A 15,093-nucleotide genomic window follows, 5' to 3' on the forward strand; every position below is an offset into this window, starting at 1 on the left:
TTTACCGCAACGGCTTTTGCACCACGCCCGTTGCGGAGACATGGTGTGCTACTCTTGACAGGGATCCGTCATCGTTAATCAAAGGTTGAATTAAACACCCTGTGATCTTGGAGAGGCACGAGCAGCCCAGGTGTGCTGTGTTTAGCGACCGCACCTGTGTCTGTCTGTCCTTTTGACCCTCACGGATACGGCSACCCCCCATCTGCGCCCCACTGCATCTGCGTCTACCTATCTGCGACTGGCCGCGCCATAACGCATCACGAACTGCTCCCTCCTGCCCCGTATTGCTGCTAGACGAGACGCTTTCCACCTGTTGAGTCGCCGTTCCGGGCTCCAACCACAATCGCCGAATACCACGGGTGCGCCCGCCGCAACTCGCAGCTCCCTCCCCTCGTAGAACCTGTCTCCCTGCTGTTCACCTGTGCTGCATTTGTGCTGCGCAGGTCCCCAACGTTGCAATCATTCGCCTCTTTCGCTCCTCCGATAGTGCGCCGCCAATGAGCGCGGGGCAGCAGCAGCATCACCACGCCGCGGCTCCCTCCAAAACCTCGTCCGACTCCGGACAGCAGCCTGGGTTGGACAGGTGGAGTCAGCGACGGCTCCAAAGACTCAATACCGAGCAGGGGTTCCGCGATCAGCGGAGCGGGCAGGTGCAAAGCCCGCCGCTGCCCTCGACGGCAGCTTCGGGCAGCGATCAGGCACCTCCTGGCTCCTCGCATAGCAGCAGTCACAACTACGCCGGCTCGCAATACGGCCAGGACGCTCAGCCACCACCGCCGCAACCCCTGCACCATCACCCGCCTCAGCCGCAGCAAACTGGCTACCAAACTCCGCGCGCTGCGCCTGGCTCTCGAGATCAACACAGCGTAGGACTAGCCATCAACACCGCAAACAACCCCTCCAGGACCGCRCAATACTCGCCGCCAGACCACTACAACTCGCAGGAAACTCCACGTCCGGAGCTGACACAGTCCCGCAGCTTCACGCAGCAGTCTGTGACGGCAGACGACGCATCGTCCATGTCGAACATTGGCGCCATGTCCGCGCCAAAGGCGTCCCGGACGCCTGCTAGCAATGGAAATCGCCAGAGCGTGCATTCCGGGATGATGTCACGCGAGGGCTCGTATGCTCAGCAAGGTGGACAGGCGTCCGCGTACAATGGCGGAGGGGTTAGCCAGGTTCAGCAATACAAGAACTCACAACAAGCCCAACCGCAAGCCCAGCAGCTGCCGCAGCAGCCGGCTCCTGGTGAAGTCGGTCGCGGCACACCGCAGCCGCAGCAGCCTGCGGGAGAGGAGATGACAGAAGAGGATGTTGCTCAGCTAGTAAAGGACCATAAGGAGCTCCGTAAGAAATCGACGTGCCCGTGTCACACATCACGCAGACCAGCTAACACCTTGCAGGCGAGAAATATACAAAGGTCAAGAAATACTATTTTGAGAAGGAGGATCAAGTAAAGCAGCTGCAAAACAGCCTCGCGCACCAGCGCCTATCACAATCCCGTACTTCTCTCGACGACAGCGAGTATACGACACGTTTCAACCGACTAGATGGACTCATTGCGCAGCTGGCGTTCAGCATCCGGAAGAGCTGGAAGAGCATACCTCAATGGTTGGTGAACTCTGTGAATCGGGATGCCGTCGCTACCGGCAAGCAAGAGATGACTGCAGCTGGCCGAGCCTTTATATCATACTGGTTGGTGGAGGAGGTGTTCGACAAGTACTTTCACCCGGATCTGGACATGGCGTTGTCAACACAGTTGAAGAGCATCCAGAAAAGCATGCGCAAGTTCGCGCCCGTTCCACAGACGGCCGAGGAGGAGGAGTACCTCATTTCCAAAGTGGTCAACTGGAGGCTGGCAACTTTGGAGGGTCTCCAAGAAACGCTCCGCTCATCACAATGTCCAGCAAACAGACAGAAGCTGACGGACCTGCTCAAGGATGACTTGGTAGCTGCCATCTCAACACACCTACAAGACCCGGCCCCCTCGGACCTGGAGGGCGGAGTTCACATGATTATCGAACTGGTTGTGAGCATTGCCATCCATCTTCCGCTGGAGAGTCGAGACGTCGCTATTGAATACTTCCACCCAGGCTATACCATTTTAGGCGAGCGAATGAAGTTGGAGTCCGGCATTCCACCTCTCGTAACATCCGTTGCAGACGACATGGCGGAGCGAGCGTCCATGAAGAGTGCTACCAGCGACGTCACCGACATGACCGACGCCAACAGCGACATGGCACCCAAGAAGAGGAGCATGCTGAGTGCTTTGACAGGAACCGGTGGTAAGGCCAAAGGTTCTGGACAGGGCAAACATTCTGCTGGAGACAGTACGAACAGTCTCTCCAGACCCGGCAGTGCACAGGGCCTCAAGGAGGATCTGCCACCTCGTGTCCGTATGGCTGCAGGTATCAGCGTGCAGATTCGCGGGCGCTCGGTTCTTGTCAARGCGCCCGTTTTTAGCACTTGATGATTGGGATAGTCAACTTCGAACTTGATGTACACTTTGAGAGCTGCTATGAGTCTTGGCTGAACTTCGATTCTGGAATGTATTTGGGCAGGATCTCGGTCGGGCGATGCTTCCACGACGGCAGAGATGAAGACGGGCACGCGAGGAGTGCTATTGTTCACAGATACCCCTTGGGTTTGGTTTGCGGAGGGGAGGTGGACGCTGAGGCGGAATGAGAAACGGCAATTGAGCGCATGTGGAGAGGGATTTGGAGCTCATATCTAAGGTATGAGGCGGGGCTGTTTGGGCAGAGCAATGGTGATTCAAAGATTCAAAGCCGTGAACACCGCTCTATGGTCGAAATACTGGTTTCATTCGAAAGGCAATGCCTAAAAGTGTTGTCTGTGTAGACATGGGCTTTTGGAATTGCCTACCTCCGGCATCGGTTGCGAGCTGTTCACAACGTACAGGCTCGAGGGGCCTCGCAGTCGATATCGGAGGTGTAGAGCGATTTGCTTTCTGAGCAGGGAGGCTCCAGTACTGGCGTCGGGGTCATAGTCTCGTAGTGCGAATGGCGACCTGGTCTCAACTATGCATTCCGCTGTATTGGCATCTTTCTATTTACTGCTGTCAAGCCTTGATGCGTCCGAGTGTCATCAGCGTACGACGTTCAAAGCTTCTGCCACCTTCATTGCTGACTAGCCTTTGGCTGCACGAGATCCGCAGGCTCCGCCTCTCCCTTCAACTCATCCCAATCAGGCCTAGGCAGCTCAATTCCGTTCAGGACTCTAGCATACGTGATGCCTCCCAACCTTGAAATGGGACGTAGAATGGCGGGGTCAATGAGGTTCTTGTCTGCGTTGATAGCATCCTCTCGGGCCCAGAATCTCACTCCTTCAATGACGGCCAGCACGCCGGTCTTCTTGCCTGGAGTCGCTCGACTTTCAAATTCTTGCGTGTTCATCAGTTTGCCTTCGATGCTGAAGACTGCTTCTTTGACTCTGCTCGCTTTAACTTGACTGCATGGCGCAGGGGTCAGGCCGGTAAGAGCCCATTCAGAGACTCCATAGGGAGAGTTTACGGACGTGGCGTTTGCTGCTTCGAGATAATGTTCCGAGATGATGTTGATGGTGCACTCTCCCGACTCCTTCAGATTGCGAAGACTGTCTTTGGCTTTGTCAAAGCCTCCTGCGAAACCAATGGTGAAGACGGGAGGATCATGATTGACCACCGAGAAGTAGGAAAAGGGAGCGAGGTTTGTGCTCTTGCCATCTTGGGAGAGGGTGCTGACGAAACCAATTGGACGAGGAATGATTGCTGAGATGAGAAGCTTGTAGTTGAATGTTGCCGGGCGGCCTTCTTCGTACGGGTTGATCTCAACGTGGTTCTTCTTCAGGGATTCGCCACCATCGTTGGCACCTTGGCCGACTTTCCAGTCTGGTTGAGGAGTTTGCGTAAAGTGCCATTTGGCTTGAGAGTCGAAGGGGGAACGGCTTGCTTCTACTTCTTTGAAGTTTCCATGCGCTGGAGGAGGTCAATGTCATTATTCATCTCGGGCATGGAACAGGATATGACGTACGGTTTCTCTGGATTTGTTTCTCCCCGTCGTACATACGCTCATGCGGCTTGGGATCCTCCTTTCTTTGCTCTTGATCGGATGACATGTTGATGAATTGTGTTGTTGCAGTGGTTGTCTTGTCCAGTTGCCGTGGGTTGTATGTTCCTTATAATCAGTTGCTTTCGAATCGCTCTTAAATTCAATTGCTGTTAAAACCGACGGATCCAACCGGAACCTTTCCGCGTCTAGCCCAAGACCCGCCTTTAGGCGATGATGTGGTCGGCTCTGCGGCTCTGCGACGGATGCTCCCATGTTCGCGTCAGCTTATCAACAAGTGTTTGCGGGGCACGATTGATCAAAGCTTCGATTGAGATCGGAGGCGGAAGCTTAGCTCACACAACAGCAGCATCGTTGTCCCTATTGAAACGACCCCAACTGTGGAGACGAACAAGAAGATATGAGTTCGAACTACTTGACATACTCTCTCGGCGACTTCAAGCTGAAGAATGGCGGATCCATTCCTGACGCAAAGATTGGTCAGTACTATAAGTGACACCCATCGGATATGCTCGCAGCTGATTCTAAATGTCTCTTTCAAGCCTACAAAACCTTTGGAGATGCCACCAAGCCGCTGATCATATATCCCACCTGGTAAGCGAGCTGAACTGTGAGGCACATGCCTTGTTCAGAGCCCCTCACTTGACCTCTAATGTCTAACACATATGTTGAGTTCCATAATTCGCTCATAGGTACAGTGGTTTGATCGAGAATAACGAGTGGCTCATCGGAAACGACAAGACGTTGAATCCCGAGAAGTACTTTATCGTCATCACTGCTCTGTTCGGTAACGGAGAATCATCCAGTCCCAGCAATCGACCGGAGATCCGACCTTGGCCGGAAGTTTTGTTCTATGATAATGTCAGAGCGCAGCATGAGCTTGTCACGAAGAAGTTGGGAAAGGATCATGCGCGGGCGGTGCTTGGTGAGTGACGCTTGGAGCAGTTTGTATCACTCCACTACGGCTAAAGCTTTATTGCCCGTCAGGCTGGTCAATGGGAGCTGGACAGACTTTCCAAGTAAGTATCCTGCTTTCTCCTGCACTCTTGACGATGCATTCAAGAAAGTGGGGTGTCCAGCAGCTGATACTTCTCAGTGGGCCACACAGTACCCCTCGTTCATGGACCTGATCGTACCGTTCTGTGGAGCAGCGAAGACATCTCTCCACAATCAATCAATGTTGGAGGGAGTCAAGGTTGCACTTTTGGGCGGCAAGGGTGCTACTTCCGGCGGTGTCTGCAAAGGCGAAGCTAACCATGCCAGCTACCGGGCCTGGTCGGTAGAGCAAAGAGAGATTGGCTTGAAAGCCCTGGGAAGAGTTTACTCGGGCTGGGGCTTCTCGCAGAGCTTCTACCGCGAGAAGTTGTACGAATCGCTAGGTTTCGAGGACATTGAGGCTTTCATGGTGAACTTCTGGGAGGCATGGGCTTTGTCGAAGGGTGATTAGCCTGCCACGACAGTAGAAGTCCGTCCATGCTGATATGATCCCAGACCCCGACAACATGTTGGCGATGTTGTATACCTGGCAGGCAGGCGATTGCTCCGCCCAGGAGCCGTACAATGGTGAGATGTCGTGCTATCATCGAGAAAGACTATTGTTGACAAGTCAGGCGATTTCTCCGCTGCGATGAAGGGCATCAAAGCGAAGGCACTGGTTCTACCATGCCAGACCGACCTGTACTTCCGTAAGTGACTCTTGTAGCGCGTTTCCATACAGCTACTGACAGTTGAAAAGCGCCAGAAGACTCTGAGATTGAGGTCGCCAACATGACGCCAGGCATCGGAAAATGTGAGTCCAGATTGGCTAGAAGATTGGGAGCCTACGAAGCCGGGCTACCGCGTCCAGATCCCCCAATCGCACATGCACACGCTGACATCGTATCGTATCTAGGCGTTGCCTTTCCTAGCATCTGGGGCCACTGGGCGGGAGGGCCAGGCGATAGCATCGAAGATGTCAAGTGGCTTGAGGAGAAATTGAGGTCCTTCTTTGCAGAGAACTAGAAGTCGCGATTGTTCGAGCTTTTAGGGTGAACGCTACTCGACGAGGATTGCAATTTGTGACGCGGTCTTCACATGACAAAAGGTGAGGTTCACCCCCGGACAGCGGGCCGAAACGAATTAGCGTCACTTGCCAACCATCTTCAATGTTCTTTGTTCCATTGTACCGTATCCTCTGTATCTTCACCTACCTGTTAACCGACGACTGCCCTACCTTTCACATCCGCTGCTCGAACTCTGGCCCGAATACCTGTGGTAGCGCCATCTCGCGAGTATCAATTGTGCGCTGCAGTTTTCGAGCCGGAGAGTGCAGTCGCAACCGGCTTGTTCGTGCCGCACGTCTCCGATGAAGCGTTAAGAGTACCATTCTCGACACCCGCATCGCCGCGCACCCATCGACCATCCCCTCCACCACTCACCTCATCATGGCGCAAAATGGGGCGCAACATCTCGGTGTCACGCCGCCGCTGTCGAATGATCCTCCAAAGGAGATTGATGTCAAACTCGGCGACAAGCTCATGGAGGAATTGAAGCATCAGGGCAATTACGAGCATCCCGACGAGACACAAAAGAGGTTGGCGATATGTGAGGCCAGGTTGTACATTTGGAGGGCTAACGGTTAGCAGGGCTGACGTACTAGCGAAACTCACAAGCTTGCTTCACCAACTGGTTCAGATTGTCGGCAAGCAGAAGAGGCTCCCTCAAAACATTTTGGATGAGGCGGGCGGAAAAATCTTCACATATGGAAGCTATCGCCTTGGTGTATACGGGCCGGGATCAGATATCGATACACTCATGGTAGCGCCGCGGCATGTGACGCGCGAGGACTTCTTCGAACACATGCCAGGTCTGCTCCGGAAAGCAGCCGGTCCAGACGAACTTACAGAGCTCACACCCGTGCAGGGGATTACAGTGCCCATCATCAAGCTCGAGATGAACGGCATCAGCATCGATCTGATCTTCTCGGCCCTCACACTTGCTTCTGTGCCAAAATCACTAGAACTGACGGATAACAACCTGCTTCGGGGGCTGAGCGAAACAGATCTGAGGTGTGTGAATGGGACTCGTGTGACGGACAGGATCATGCAGCTGGTACCTCAGACCAAGATTTTCCGATTGGCGCTTCGTGCGGTCAAGCTTTGGGCGCAGAGACGCGCAATCTACGGCAATGTTGTTGGGTTCCCTGGCGGTGTTGCATATGCTATGATGGTCGCTCGCATCTGTCAACTCTATCCGCGAGCTGCTGCTCCCGTCATTGTTCAGAAATTCTTCTTCGTGATCTCGAATTGGAGCTGGCCTTCGCCCATCACCCTCCAGCAAAGAGAGGTTGGTCCGCTGGCGGAGAAGGAGTGGGACCCGAGCTCGAACAAATGGGACAAGTTCCACCTGATGCCTGTCATCACCCCTGCGTACCCCTGCATGAACTCCACCGTTAGCATCATGCCGTCTACCAAGACCGTTCTGCTGGCTGAGCTCAGAAGGGGTCATCAGATCATGGAGGACATCTACTCTGGGAAGAAGGAGTGGAAAGACCTCTTTGAGCGCCACAGTTTCTTCTCGGCATCGTACCAACACTATATCTGCATCATCACCGCAGGACGAACCAAGGAAGCACAACAAGCATGGTCTGGCTTGGTCCAATCCAGACTCCGACGACTAATAACCGGCATTGAGCAGTCGGATGCTAACAGCGTAGAGCTGGTGCAGCCATTCAACAAGGGCATTGATCGCCAGCATGACTGCAAATCGGATGAGGAGCGCGAGGCCGCTCTTGGAGGGAGCTTGGAAAGCCAAGTTGGCCAAACGAAGACCGTCGACAAATCTGCCGACGTCCAAGTGCAAGCTGTGGTCCAAGGCGACAGCGCAGCGCTCGAAGCAGCAGCAGGCAGTGGGGAAGTCGAGAAGCAGCAGGACGGCATCCAAACGGTCTGGACGACGACATTCTATCTCGGCATCAAGCTTTTAGAAGGTACGTTGAAGTTCTTTGCGTTGAAAGTGAATGTATTGGCTGACACGCGGATTAGGCGCCAAAAACCTCGACATATCGTGGCCTATCCTGGAATTCCGACGATTGTGCACGGAGTGGGAGCACTATGATTCCAACATGCACTCCATTCAGATCAAGCACGTTCGAGAGTATGCTGACGTCTTTCCCCCTCATCTTCGAGACACTGACAGACGATCAGCCACTCTCTCCCGGATGATGTGTTCATTCCCGGCGAGGCGCGACCCAAGAAGAAGAAGGGGAAGAAGAACAAAACGAATGAACCCGCTCGAGCTGGGGATAACAAGCGCAGCGCAGACTCTGCCGGCCTACACGTGAGTTCAATGTTTTGGTGTGGCACGATAGCCTGCATTGTGGCCCTTCATCAATCGTCTCTATTCCTGCCAATCTTTCTAACTGCTGCGCGAATTAATAGGAGAATGAGGATCCTCGTGCTGCTAAGCGCGCACTGAATGGGCCAGGGACATCGGCCAAGGTCAACGTCTCTGCGATGCCTGTTGGCTGATGGCAGCGACAGCGACAGTGACAGTGACAGTGCAGTCAACTTTCTCTCTGCTCACTCTGAGCTATGGTGACATTACACTCTAACATGGATACCCGGCATTAGGCATCGCTAAACGCGACAGGAAGAAACGAATTCACAGGCAGCATCACGGGGCCTGCAAACCTCCAAGCCGACATGCACCTGCAAGGAGGAGATCTCAGTGGCCGCCCAGCATCGCTTGGACACCGCCGGCCTCGACATGATCCATCGACACAAAATTCGCGCCTCAACGGCTGCCGAGGTGAGTATAGTCAGTCCACGGGGGGTCCGKAAAGTTTTGCGAACCGTAAAGAAAATCAAAAGATAAAACAATGCCATGACGCCGAAAGGCAAGGGAGGTCAAAAGCGAGATGAAACGGTTATTTCATCGACTGCGGCAATCGAGAACCAGAGGGCAATGGTTCAGGATACGTTTCGAGGCGGTTGTCTATACCTCAGCTATGTAAATTGAACAATGCAAACCAAATTTAGCGGGTCTACGGACCTGAGAAAGCCATGACGCGGTTCCTTGTCTTACAATGGCGTTGTGGAACGAAACCGTTGGTCTTTTGCATGGAGACATCCCTGTGACGTTTCAGAGGAGAAGTATAGCACGACTCTGCATCAAGGTCGAGACATGCGGTGAGGTAGGCGTTGCGCCGGCTGGTCTAGGGAAACTAGTGGGGCACGGGGAGGAGTATCGTGTCTTGATTGCGCAGATCACGGGAGAGACGAGGCTGACGGCAGTTTGTGGGGCCATGACCAAAGCGGAGCACGTACGGGTGAAGCACATGCGGATGAGGTGAAGTGAGTGGGTGCACCGAGTAAATTTGTGGTGATACGGGTGTGTCGTCTCGGGCAGGGAAGGAGCCGAGATGGAAGAGCGTCAGGCTAGGCCGGATTCAGAATATTGCGCGTGATTAAGCTTTCGTCTGTTGGGATTGGGGGATTGGGCAAATGTGGAGAGCGGGACTAGCCAAACACGAGTGAGTTTGTTCGATGATTTGATGGGCAAAGTAAGAGGCCAAGGTCAAATCAGACTTCAGGCTTCGAAGAACCTCTCTCCATTCGGGCTGCGCTTCAGGCAATTCTAGATCTACTTTAGTCTTACATACTACATACCGTACAGCACCACCCCGGTCGCTTTCGCCAGAGCAGAGTCAGCGGTTGCAGCGGTCCTTGCCCGTTGATTTCCTTCGCCTCGCTTCGCTTCACCCTGCCCTTCCACTACTCAGCCCTGTCCCTCATCGCTGCTGCCCGCCCCAGCGGAGGTGACTGCCTACATGACGGCAGCTTCCAATGTCATCAACCTTCAACTCACGATTTAGACGGCTCGTCGGTTCCACTCGCCGCTCTTCCAACAACTCGCTCGCCCCGCAGCACAACAACTCGTCCACCACCACCCTCACTCCACCGCCCGCCGCCTCGACCACCAGCGTCAGCACAAGCTCCCCCTCCAACGGCGTCGGTCCCGCCGCCAGCAGCACGGGCGCCACGAGCAGTGAACGGCAAGGTCAGCTCTCTCCCGCGCCTGGCGCTGCCGCCGCCGCCGCTGCTCAAGCCCCTTCTGCGTCGGCATCGTCCACGTCGCTGAGCACCATGAACCCCAATGGCCAGCAGCCTCTTGGCCGCCCTCCGAGCTACCAGTATGCCAACAATGGGAATCCCAATCTAGGTGCGCCAGGTCATGGTCAGCAAGGACAGCGCCCAACGTCTCCCATGCCTCCGCCTCCGATCAACACGGGTGGAGGGCACGCCTACGCTCCTCAGCATCAGCAACAGCTTTACCAGCAGCCTGCGCCGCCCGGCTATAACCCAATGGCCGTCCAGCAACAGGCTGCACAGCCTCATGGATATGGATACGGCTCTGGTCCTCCGCCACAAGGCCCGCATTCGTACAATCGCATGGCTGAGGTGGAGGGTAACAACAGGAGCAAGGCTCAGCTGATTGTCGGCATTGACTTTGTAAGATTGACGGAGCAGCGTGCGCGAGTCTAACCGGACTAACATTTCCAAGGGTACGACATTCTCCGGCGTCGCTTTCGCTTTTGCGACCAACACCGAGGCCAAGGAGGATATCATCGTCGAATGGCCCGGTGCTGGAACGCAAACCAAGCAAAAGGTGTGTTTCGTCGTGTCGTGTCATGTCGCGCCAAGCCTCAGCCTCACTTACTGAACGTCTTGTCTAGATTCCGACGGTACTCTACTATGACCAGCACCAGCAGGTCGTGGGATGGGGACCTGATATTGCTGAAGCGCTCGCCCCAACCGGCTACCCGAAACCTGGTGTTCAAAAGGTGGAATGGTTCAAGCTCCAGCTGATGTTGAGTGGAAACACCTATATCGATCCAATCAACCTCCCACCGCTCCCACCAGGAAAGTCCGAGATCGACGTCGCGGCGGACTACCTGTTCAAGCTGCGTCAAGCAATGCGCAATCAGCTGCAGAAGAGTTTGGGTGAGGTCTTCAACCGAGAGGAGCGCAACATTCGATACTTCTTGACAGTCCCTGCCATTTGGAATGATGCTGGCAAGGCCGCGACAAGAGCCGCTGCCATTCAAGCAGGATTCCTTCGCGACGAGAATGACAACCGATTGACCCTCATCACCGAACCCGAAGCCGCTGCCATGTTCTGTGCGAAAACCGGCTTGCTGAACTTGAAGGTACACGACGCAATTCTGATCGTCGACTGTGGAGGCGGCACTGTGGATTTGATCGCGTACGAAGTCGAGGAAGAATCACCATTCACCGTCGCAGAGTGTACCGCTGGATCTGGAGACTCGTGTGGTTCCACCGCACTCAACCGAAACTTCTCCAACATCCTCCGCGCAAAGATCAGAAAGATGAAACTTCCGGATGGCTCCAAAACGGCAGGCAAGGTCTACGCCAAGTGCATCATGGACTTTGAGAACAGAATAAAGGCAGACTTTAGAAACAACGGACAGAAGTGGGCTGTGGACGTCGGTATTGAGGCAGAGTTTCCCGAGGCCGGCATTGAGGAAGGATACATGACTTTCACCAACGAGGAGATTCTGCAGTGTTTTGAACCGGTTGTGAACCGGATTCTGGAGTTGGTTAGGAACCAGATCATTGCGATTCAGGCGCAAAACAGAGCGCTGCAGGTGAGCATGATCTGATTTTGATTGATGAGACAGACGTGAGGACACTAACCTATTTGATACAGAACGTGCTCGTTGTGGGAGGTTTTGGTGCATCCGAGTACCTCTTCCAGCAGATCAAACTACACGTACCGCCGCAATTCCAGAACAAGGTTGTCCGGCCCATGGACTCTGTGGCTGCCATCGTCAAGGGAGCCGTCACGGCTGGTATCACCGAGCGTGTCATTACATCCCGCGTGGCGAGAAGACATTACCTGATGGCCACCCTACAGCCATTCAAGGAAGGTCACCATCCTGAGCAGTACCGTGTTCCATCTCTTGATGGCAAGGATCGTTGCAAGTATACGAGACAGATCTTTGTGCAAAAGGGCCAGAGGGTGAAGATTGGCGAGCCCGTCAAGGTTTCCTTCTTCCGACAGGTTGCGCCTGGTGCTACGCTGATGTACGAGGATGTTCTGTATGCCTGTGATGAGGACGTCTGTCCCGAGTACACCAAAGATCCACGTGAGTCGCGCTCAATTGATGAACAGAGCTTAGTTGTACTGACCAAATCTGCAGGCATTAAGGAAATTGTCACTTTGACCTCGGATCTTAGCCGGAAGAACCTCGAAAAGGATTTCGAACGTATGGATACCCCACAAGGAACCTTTTACCGAGTCTATTTTGATATTTACCTCACGCTGGATGGGTCTGAGTTTAATGCTGAGTTGGTGTGCCAGGGTGAGGTTATGGGACGGTGCTCTGCGAGATTCAGATAAAGCGTTTGTTGGTATTCGATCTTGTGCCGATTGCGGATGGAGACGGGAGGGAGGGAGATGCACGCATGCATGGTTCGCAGAGCAAAGGACATGTGCGTGTCGTCTTGGCAGAGGGAAGGGAGAAGCGAAGTCCAATGTTGATGCGCAAACCGGACTGAAAGCGAGGGAGGAAGGAAGGGAGAGAAAAACATTTGCGCCAATATCTGTTCGATCTGTACCAGCCACAGACCAGCTTTTCTTCTCCAGCGCCCGTGGGACCTTTTTTACCCCCCTTGTTATCTAATTTGTAGAGGAGTCGGACTGGTTTTCCTTGATTTTTCTAATTCGAGCGAATACCTCAAGCGAATATGTAATTGTCTTGTTTATGAAAGGGCATGGTTCTTACTTACATGGAGGGTGTAGTATGGTATGGACGGATTGGAGGCTGTTTGTATCTTGCATGTCCGGTATAGAAGTGTTGAAAAAAATGCTAGTAAATGTTGTTCTCTTCCTTTACTCGCGTTATTTCTCACGCGGAATTCCACTTCTTTGCAAGACACACAGACATGTTTGAGACACATTTAATAATATAAGTAGGATAGAGGTTTTTTGTTGAGATTGGTGGTGGCCATTACGTTGTTTATATGACATGTTATTTCATATCCTGGAGAAGGAAGGAGCCCCACCTCTTCTTCAGAGCTTGAACATCTGAATGAGAGCTTCATGGAGGATGCTAACATTATAGTCAATGAGGACTCGTTTGTCGGCCGTGCTTCCTTGGCCCATGACACAGATGAGGGAGAGATAGCTGTTTGAGAATTTGGGTCAGTGGAGTGAAAGGTTTGTGTATGTTTGGACGACAACTACTCACTCATTGATCTCTCGGGCGTAAATATAGGTGTTTCCTGTCTTGTCGTATGTGATCAGACTTTCTCCCACTGCTTCACTCTCTGTACTTCCGTCTGTTACGAGAAGACCGTCTTGTCCACGTGTTTGCCAGCCGTAAATCTGTTTGATGTCGACTATGGTATCCACGTAATCGGAACAGGCCTCGTAGTCTTTGAGAAAGGTGGGACTGGCGTCTGTGGCGATGTAAATTTTGGAGATTGTGTCGAAGAGGTATGCCTTTTGAATTCGACAGGTGGAGCAGAGTTTGTTTAGGAGAGCTTCCATTGCGGGAAGTTGAGGGAGTAATTTCTGAATGACCTTGCTCATGGCTTCGTAGACGGAGTGATCGAAGATGCTCGTTTGGTAGAATGCTACTCCTCGATTCGCGTACCCGGCATCTGCGAGTTCGTCTTGGACACGCTGGCGTACGTCGCGGAAGGTGTCGAATTTGTATTCCTCGGATAGGCCGTCGGTCTTGTGGATGAAGACTTCAAAGTTGATTCGAGGGTAGTTCTGAAGTAGAAAGACTGCTGTCTCGATCAACTGGCCGATGCTGTGAAAGTACTCGTCTTGCATGTCGAGGACCCATATTATGGAGCCTACGCTTGCGAAGATTGCGTCGCGATCAAAGTCCGGAGAGGTGTATGGGAGGTTGGAGGGTATCTCTATGCTTTCAAACTTCATAAAGGAGCTGGAGAGATTGATCAGTTGAATTCGATTGGGGGGACCGGACGTGCTCACTCCATGGTAGCAGACTCGACCTTGCTCGTGGGTTCGAGGAATAGTGTTTCTGCCGGCGAGAACTTTTCGAATATCACCTTTTGGATTGAGGATTTACCGCTTCTACAACATGTCAGTCGATCGGTGGAGAAAGATTGACAAGCAAGACCCACCTCCTGGTTCCCATAAAGATGAGTTTGGGATTTCCTTTCCGCCGTGTCTGGCCATAGCGCGCCGCAAAATCATGATCGGTAGAGTGTGTTGCATCTCCAACAGGGTCTGGTAGTCTCTGGTCGAAGTGTTGCGTTAACGTTGCGTTCTGTTCTGGCGAGCTCCCGGATGAAGCGACTGAAGACGTTGGAGCAGTATTCGATTGAAATGACAGCTCAAACGGATTCGACTTGGTTGGAGCGGGTGTAGGTGGAGGGCTCAAAATGTCCGCCGCAAACAGCGTACGCATGACGAAGACTGGATGGTAGAAAGTGTTAGAAAGCGACAGAAGTAGTTGGTTGAGTACTTTAGGTAGTCAATGGAAAGAAGGAAAGTAGTGACACAATCGCCGCCATTGCCGTCGGTGGTGGGAAGAGGGAAGGTGGCACCAGTCCCATCATTCGAGGTTTCGAAGACTTACACAGCTATCAACGCAGGTGGGATGCCGCGATGGGGAGGCCGGGAAATTCGAATCAATCACATTCCCTCATTCAGACGGCGGCAGCAGCAGCAGGTAGTTAGGTAGCAATACCTAGTACCTTACACACCCGCACCCTTCCATCAACAATCGCCCCAGCCAAGGAACGCGCGCGCCGCGAGTTGCGATCAATTCCGCAGCGTATGGAAGTTGGGGTTGGGCAACAATGGGGGGGTGGGCCGTGCGACTTCTTACATCACAACCGACAGGATGGGATGGGAATTGGGGCCTTACCTCCATGATCACTGAAATGATACCGACAAACGGCAAGGCAGGCAGGCAGGCTGCGATGGGCGATACGATGCGATGGGCGATTGATCCGACGCGTCGGCGCGCGGGTTGCGCTATCAA

At 53.4% G+C, this 15,093-nt stretch overlaps 6 protein-coding genes; 4 read left to right on the plus strand and 2 right to left on the minus strand.

The window, feature by feature from the left end:
- Positions 1 to 497: 497 nt before the first annotated feature.
- On the plus strand, positions 498 to 2,470 carry RCC_09275 (uncharacterized protein; the record flags this gene model as incomplete). XM_023774517.1 has 2 exons in its annotated part: positions 498 to 1,347; positions 1,404 to 2,470. The coding sequence occupies 2 exons, from the start codon at positions 498 to 500 to the stop codon at positions 2,468 to 2,470; spliced, it is 1,917 nt and encodes a 638-aa protein (XP_023630285.1).
- Positions 2,471 to 3,137: 667 nt separating this feature from the next.
- RCC_09276 (related to conserved protein/domain typically associated with flavoprotein oxygenases, DIM6/NTAB family) lies at positions 3,138 to 4,113 on the minus strand (the record flags this gene model as incomplete). XM_023774518.1 has 2 exons in its annotated part: positions 3,138 to 3,973; positions 4,029 to 4,113. The coding sequence occupies 2 exons, from the start codon at positions 4,111 to 4,113 to the stop codon at positions 3,138 to 3,140; spliced, it is 921 nt and encodes a 306-aa protein (XP_023630286.1).
- Positions 4,114 to 4,464: 351 nt separating this feature from the next.
- RCC_09277 (related to homoserine acetyltransferase family protein) lies at positions 4,465 to 6,065 on the plus strand (the record flags this gene model as incomplete). XM_023774519.1 has 9 exons in its annotated part: positions 4,465 to 4,543; positions 4,607 to 4,658; positions 4,757 to 4,989; positions 5,052 to 5,083; positions 5,161 to 5,503; positions 5,556 to 5,627; positions 5,675 to 5,749; positions 5,800 to 5,853; positions 5,956 to 6,065. 9 exons carry the CDS (start codon positions 4,465 to 4,467, stop codon positions 6,063 to 6,065), a joined length of 1,050 nt encoding a protein of 349 aa, XP_023630287.1.
- A 422-nt stretch (positions 6,066 to 6,487) lies between these two features.
- Positions 6,488 to 8,572, plus strand: RCC_09278 (related to PAP1-poly(A) polymerase; the record flags this gene model as incomplete). XM_023774520.1 has 5 exons in its annotated part: positions 6,488 to 6,636; positions 6,689 to 8,031; positions 8,087 to 8,198; positions 8,249 to 8,381; positions 8,483 to 8,572. 5 exons carry the CDS (start codon positions 6,488 to 6,490, stop codon positions 8,570 to 8,572), a joined length of 1,827 nt encoding a protein of 608 aa, XP_023630288.1.
- Positions 8,573 to 9,889: 1,317 nt separating this feature from the next.
- On the plus strand, positions 9,890 to 12,467 carry RCC_09279 (related to hsp70 protein; the record flags this gene model as incomplete). XM_023774521.1 has 5 exons in its annotated part: positions 9,890 to 10,555; positions 10,608 to 10,712; positions 10,780 to 11,712; positions 11,775 to 12,213; positions 12,268 to 12,467. 5 exons carry the CDS (start codon positions 9,890 to 9,892, stop codon positions 12,465 to 12,467), a joined length of 2,343 nt encoding a protein of 780 aa, XP_023630289.1.
- A 672-nt stretch (positions 12,468 to 13,139) lies between these two features.
- Positions 13,140 to 14,514, minus strand: RCC_09280 (related to GTP-binding protein gtr2; the record flags this gene model as incomplete). XM_023774522.1 has 4 exons in its annotated part: positions 13,140 to 13,254; positions 13,318 to 14,025; positions 14,076 to 14,177; positions 14,228 to 14,514. The coding sequence occupies 4 exons, from the start codon at positions 14,512 to 14,514 to the stop codon at positions 13,140 to 13,142; spliced, it is 1,212 nt and encodes a 403-aa protein (XP_023630290.1).
- Between the last annotated feature and the right edge of the window lie 579 nt (positions 14,515 to 15,093).

Source organism: Ramularia collo-cygni (genome assembly GCF_900074925.1).
Source record: "Ramularia collo-cygni strain URUG2 genome assembly, contig: RCC_scaffold17, whole genome shotgun sequence".
NCBI classification, from domain to species: domain Eukaryota; kingdom Fungi; phylum Ascomycota; class Dothideomycetes; order Mycosphaerellales; family Mycosphaerellaceae; genus Ramularia; species Ramularia collo-cygni.